Source organism: Cryptomeria japonica, unplaced genomic scaffold, assembly GCF_030272615.1.
Source record: "Cryptomeria japonica unplaced genomic scaffold, Sugi_1.0 HiC_scaffold_60, whole genome shotgun sequence".
Lineage (NCBI taxonomy): Eukaryota > Viridiplantae > Streptophyta > Pinopsida > Cupressales > Cupressaceae > Cryptomeria > Cryptomeria japonica.
In genome coordinates, this window is record NW_026728882.1 from 542,072 (window position 1) to 548,733 (window position 6,662).

Consider the following 6,662-nt stretch of genomic DNA (forward strand, 5'->3'; position numbering starts at 1 on the left):
AAGGAGAGATAGAGAAGAGTGTGTGAGTGTAGGGCTTATCATCATAATGTAGCGTATATTATGTGCAAGCATTTATAATTAATAATTCTAGTTTTAATTTTATATTATTGTCTAAAAATAATTATTTAATTCAATATTTGAATATAAATATATCATTTAAAATTTGTATGTTGTTCTTATGTTTCAATAATCAAAGAAGAAAAATGACATCTAAAAATATCTAGCACACGTATTTATGAACCTCTTTCAATTTTGTTTCTTTCTACATAGTTTTGAATATCATATCATTCTAGGAAAAGTCTATGGTTGTGGTGGTAACCATGGGAATGTGAACTTGTCCCCTTCTAACTTAAAATTAAAACTTGAAATTGAACAATATTTTCTTTCTTAATCCTCCTATTTTAATAGAAATTGATTTTTTTTCATATAATAGATGTTACGTAATAGTAGTAAAATATATTCAATCCTCTCAATATCATGATCAAGAACACACATGTCCTCTATCACACCAAAGAATTAGAGAAATTTACAAAATAACATTCCAATTTGATGAAATGTAAGGATTTACAAATAAGTATTCATGGTTCCTTGCCTAGTAATTTTGGTCTTGATCAATTTCTAGGAATTAATTAGGAAGAACTTTTCTTCCTATGATCAATCAATATTGTTTAAGATATTATAAATATTATGAGTCTAATTATTTGAGAAAATTATAGTAGAATGTTATATATCAAGATAAGTTGTAGTAAAAAGCATTTTTGTATGCATGGATAAATAAAACATAGAGCATATATTCAAAACATATCTCCATCTAAGATCCATAAACTTTTCCTATGATAAATATGAGAGCCAACATGAAGTTCTAGATAGTTCACTAACTAAAAATATTTTTTTCTAGATTTAACATTAGATAATATTTAAAATATTATGTATTTCATATTTATTATTTAATTAGTAAACTAAGTATCATCACTTAGTCCATTTACATTCTAAAAATATATATAAATTTATCAAAAAAATTAATAATTATTTAATTAAATTTAACAATGAAAGAAAATTCATCTTCCTTTAAAATAATGTTAAAGAATAGATAGAAGCACAAAAGAACATCCCAAAATATTACTCTTTATTAAAACCCAAAAAAAAGTAATGCTTATCGTGTTGGAGTCCTCTCATATGTCTAATGCTTACTTTTGTCTAAAAGTAATTGTCCCATATATATATATATATATATATATATAGAGAGAGAGAGAGAGAGAGAGAGAGTGAGTGAGTAAATTACATTTAGATGTATTTATCTTATATTTTCAAAATATATAATACCTTTTACAAATATTGATTTTTGCCCAACATCTTAGTAAGGTTACTATTCTTAATATTAAAGCATCACATTAATTAAATAAATTGAATATTTTATAATTCTTTCTTTCATAAGTCCTCACTCTTCTATTAACGTTTTTGCCAGTAGATTAAAATAGGAAGCAATACGAGAGTAAAAGTGACATAGTTAAGTAATCTAAACATTAAGTTTATAATATATGTTTAAAACAATTACTTTTCTTAGTTCATTTTTTTATGACAAGGATGTAAGCTAGACACCCACAAAAGAGACCAAGATAGACCTAGACAAGGTTTTTAATAAAGAAGAGGAATATGTAGACCATTTTTCCAATAGATACAAAATATAACATCACAAGGGGAACAAGAATCATTTTCCTCCAAGTTTGTACATGGTAAAGCAATGAGAGAGGAATAATCAAATTATTTCGAATAGAGATGATAAAGGATATTATCATGAACATAGAAAATAAAAAGATAAAATATTCATCAAAATAATAATAATAAAAAAATTCCCAAAAAGGAAGGACAAAGGAATGGACAACAACCCACAAAATTAGTAGAAAAAAAAATGCAACAAATCACAAAAAACCTATAAAGAAAAACAAAATTGATAAAAATAAATAAAAAGGATGTGATTGAAACCACATCAAAATATATAGATGAGTTAATTCGAATAATAATAGCTAAATGGTGCAAGTTTTCCCTATGGCACTACTTATCTATCAAAAAATTAATAGTCATATGGTAAGTAAAGATGGATCATCATCCTCCATGTCACAATCATGGAATGGGGTAGAAACGAAGACAAATAAACAAAAGTGGAAAACAAAATGAAGTATAAAAATCACAAATAAGGAAAAACAATAATCAAAATAAGGATAAAAAGGAACAAAAGAAAAAACACAATAAAGTGGCAAGGAGTTGAAACAAAAAGAAGAGGATAAAAATGGGAAACATAAAGGAAAACAAAAAATTAATCTCTTTTTAATAATAAAAATATTTTTAAGTACATCATTGAGGTGAAAACATATATTAATGGGTTACAATAGTATGATACCAAGCTTATCTATCAATCAAAAAAATGATTTTTACTTCCACCTTTCATATGCAACTTGTAGTGTCAAGTGGAAACTAGTAAAGAGTATCCATCATTGAAATTTGTATGGTATTTTTATTATTTTAAATATTATAAGTGTCAATATGTGAAAGAACAAAAAATGATTTTGTGGTATACGATATTTTTGTCACTTCTTTTAAATGATTTTGTGGTGGAGATCAAATTAAATAAGAAATAAATTCACACTATAAAAACATCAAAAAAATAGGATGATGTTTGCTAGTGCACTTTGGATCTTACTAGCTCAAAGTTTTCTTTTAGGAATCTAGTCAAAATATCTTGATTATACATTATAATCTATTCTCCCTTTATTTTTAGATAAATGTGTTTTAATATTACATAACATATCTATCCTTAATTATATTTCTTTTTTTTATATAAGACTTTATAATTATATTTCTTATAGTCTAATCTTTGTACCACTCATCCAATCCTCTATGTCCTTACCATCTTCTCACTTGAATAATGCATACTAATATTTTATTTAATGTAGACATATGAAAAAAATATTAATACACTTTATTCTCTGAGATTGTTTATTCAAAAATATTTACATATACAAAACAAACACATAGTAAGTTGTCATTGGTACGCCACATTTTAATAACTCGAATGATTAGCATCATCACCATCTTTGTTATGGAGAACTACACTCTTTTGCAAGCGATTGAAATTGCAATGAGTGACTTCATCTGGAGGGATGTATTCAATGCTCTTAACTTGAAGATTCTTAGACCACCATTGACATATGCCATGATGATTACTGAAAAAATGTCTACCTACCCTAAATACCTTTGCAGATGGAACTATATGCCAAGGGGTTTTCTTTGTAGCCACTTCAAAACAAAAGAAGTACTTCATGCTTTCGTGGACCAAATGACTTTTCTGCTCATATATACCCTTCCATACCTCAAAATAGTGAAGGTAAGTAGCACAAATGAGATCCTTTTCATTCACATATAAATTGGGAATCCAATCACTATAACGAAGGAAATCACCATACAACTCAAGTAGTTTGCTCTCATCTTTCAAACCCATCTGAAATGCCAAAGCCTCGGAAGGGCCTTGAATATGTTTGCAAATTTCCTGCGATTGACTGCACTGAAAGGAAGGGGCACATTTACGTGTGCCAACTAAAATCTTCGCAATCCTCTCAAACACTTTCAATTGAGGAAATGTAGGAGATAAAAATGGAGGATTGAAAAGATGTGCTTCAAGTTCACGACGTTCTTTCTGCTCCAATTTTCTTGCTGCAGCCAGTGCAATGGCAGCACCCAATGAATGCCCTGTTATCCAAATATTCTGGCATCCATTCCTATGAAGACTATTTCTTAGGAAGGGTAAGCCCTTATCAATCCTTTCTATGGAATTGAAGTGTGCAATGGCTACCTTGAAATCCAGGATCAAGTCTTCTAAAATATTTCTGGGTCGAAGAAGCGTACCTCTAAATGCAACCACTTCTGAGGGAGGTCCACCTGGACCTGCTTTTTCTTTTCCACGCCACTCAAAAACAGCCCCATATACAGATTTGTCATGCTCGTCGATTGCAGTTTCCTTCACTTCAAATTGAAGCAAGCAACACAATTCCTTAGCCTGATTTGGGTTGGTTTCAAGCACGTACACAATATTCACCAGGCCCGCAGCAATACATCTTCTGTGTATTGGATCTTCCCTGCAAACACTCCATTCATGCCATTATACATAAATTTGTGGGCATTTCTATAAAAATATAGCAGGTCAATCTATACGGTCTAATAAAATTTTGTGTTGTCATATACTATTTAAAATTAAAAAATTGTTATATAGACCATCAAATTTCAGACCCCAGCTTTAAAGATATAATCTGTTGTCATTATTTCTTGATAATTAGTCATCTGTTGAGACCAAAAATTTATGTTTGTAATTCTTCTGGATTCGACTCTGTAGATTTTTACGTTGTCAATATGTCAGATCAAACACCATGATCCAACATCATGATGTTTGATCCGAAACGTTGACAACTTAAAATTCTACACAATCGAATCGAAAAGAATTACAAACATATCAATATATATTGTAGAAACTTCATGAATTCAACCAAAAATTTAATTCACATTTACACACCCAAATTTCGAAAAAAAACAATCATTCCAATTTTTATTGTATTGTAAAAGTATGCTAACAATAACATTTGGAAATAGCAGCTAGAAATATGACAAAGTCTATGGTACACAGCATCTGTAACCAAGAAATATTTTTCAATTGGAGACAAGAACTACACATCATGCATAAAGTAAAGGTTATGTATTGTATTGTAAAAGTATGCTAACAATAACATTTGGAAATACCAGGTAAAACTAACAATTGGAAATAGCAGCTAGAAATATGACAAAGTCTATGGTACACAGCATCTGTAACTATGTGTGTGAAAAGTGGACTAAGAATCTGTGTCTGTAAGACATAATTTAGAGTATTACAGTAACCAAGAAATATTTTTCAATGGAAAACAAGAACTACACATCATACATAAAGTAAAGGTTATGTTTCAACATTTTCTCTCGAATTTAGAATTCCTGCCTCTTTTGATTTATATTAAATGTAAAAGATAAAAAAGTAGTAGGAGATATCTAAGTAGTTTGATAATCCAAATTCAAACAACAGTAAGAATATTGAACGCTTCCCTTCTAAATTTAAACCCAGCTGTATCCATGGCTAAATATCTGTGTTAATGCAAAAGGTAATAAAACTTACAAAATATAAAATAATCAGGTGGTAGTAGTATGATAGACAAGTAAATAAATATAATTTCATAAAACATAAAATAGTCTATCGTTATTCAAAAGTTGAACACCACAAGAACAAAATCACATTGCTGAAAGAGTGAAATTTACCAGTTTGGAAGTGCGAGGTGTAAAAGCTCTGTTACATCTATGCCATTGTTATTAGCCATTGCAATTCTGATACTCACAAAGCTGAGACCAATTGTATTATCTTCGTCCCTCTGACGTATAACTTTAATAGGCAACAAAAGCCTCTATCTACAAAACATGGATTCCTTACCCATCTTATGAAATCTTATCTACACAGATAAAATAATGGCTAACTCAACAAAAGGAACATTTTTTTGTCACATCAGAAAGAGCATATGACGTATTTCCAACTAAGCACAGCAAAAAAAAAGGAGATTCTTAGTTTTTAATATTCTTAATGTTTCATAGGGTATGACGCATTATTAAGATCATTAACTTGAGTTACTGTTATAAAAATTTCTACTAGATGGTTTTACTAGCCAAAGGTGGCTTAATTAATCAATATTGAGGACTCTGTAAATCATCCAGAGAGGTCGAAGTGAATCAGTACGGTCACCGTCCAGACGATTTGGAGGGGCCTTAAAATAAGAAGAATCTTCTTTAAGCATCATTTAAGAACACCTGTCAAGAGAATCCATTGACCGCCGCCCTCGCTGCCTGCCCCACATCTTATATTATCAGTCTTACCTTTGTTCGTAGAGTTGATTCATTGCTTGTAAAAGGTTTTGTGTGTACATGTTTCTGAATCTAAGATCGTAGATAATTAAGTATTATAAATAGGAGGGACGTTAAAGAAAATAAAAGTGATAAATCAAATATGAATTAGTAATTATAGTTTGGGTAAAATAATAATTTAAATTTAATCTTGATATAGTTAAATTATTGGTTTTATAAATTAACGATAAAAGAGTGATGATCATGATGTCTCCAATTAATTCATCATCATTATGAAAACTATGTCTTCGTTTAATGACTATTTAAGAATTCTGAAATATTTTGAAAAACACGTGATTCAATTTTGAACATTGTAGATTTAGTGTCAATTGTCATGAATTTGATTGTTCATGTGGATCTAATATGTGCTTTCTAAGAAAAGTTTGATAGAATATGCACCTTAATGTAATTTCTTGTCTTTGCCTCCAATTTTTTTTAATTTTTCAATGTTGAGCCTCAAGAAATTGTTAAGGAGTTTGTCAACTTGATACATGAATAGGTTCTATTAGCTAAAACTTCTTAGTATCCTATACCAATAGAAAGTGATACTAAAGATAACATATGTAAATATATGCATATACCCTAGATGATGATAATATAGATCTAATTCTTTATTTATATTTTGAAAGTAATATATGGCATGATTGTTCTTCCATATGAAAATATGTGCATGTTGAATGTTTTTAAATGTGGTAATCTAA

The 6,662-nt window shown here is 29.3% G+C and overlaps 1 protein-coding gene across 2 annotated transcripts; it reads right to left on the reverse strand.

The window, feature by feature from the left end:
• Positions 1-2,956: 2,956 nt before the first annotated feature.
• Positions 2,957-5,486, reverse strand: LOC131863301 (GDSL esterase/lipase At4g10955-like). Of its 2 annotated transcripts, XM_059215105.1 has the most exons (3): positions 5,329-5,486; positions 3,901-4,130; positions 2,957-3,708 (listed from the first exon to the last, which is right to left on the reverse strand). In XM_059215105.1, the coding sequence occupies exons 1-3, from the start codon at positions 5,385-5,387 to the stop codon at positions 3,059-3,061; spliced, it is 939 nt and encodes a 312-aa protein (XP_059071088.1). In that variant the 5' UTR covers positions 5,388-5,486; the 3' UTR covers positions 2,957-3,058. The 2 variants fall into 2 exon arrangements, with proteins under 2 accessions (XP_059071088.1, XP_059071087.1); XM_059215104.1 differs by having other exon boundaries at positions 2,957-4,130.
• Between the last annotated feature and the right edge of the window lie 1,176 nt (positions 5,487-6,662).

What these genes read in the sequence shown, in the direction of transcription:
- LOC131863301 (XM_059215104.1), bottom strand. Translation starts at nt 5,387, where the DNA reads ATGGCTAATAACAATGGCATAGATGTAACAGAGCTTTTACACCTCGCA. An exon ending in CACCTCGCACTTCCAAACTG is followed by an intron (nt 4,131 to 5,328) that starts GTAAATTTCACT and finishes GAGTGTTTGCAG; the next exon opens with GGAAGATCCAATACACAGAA.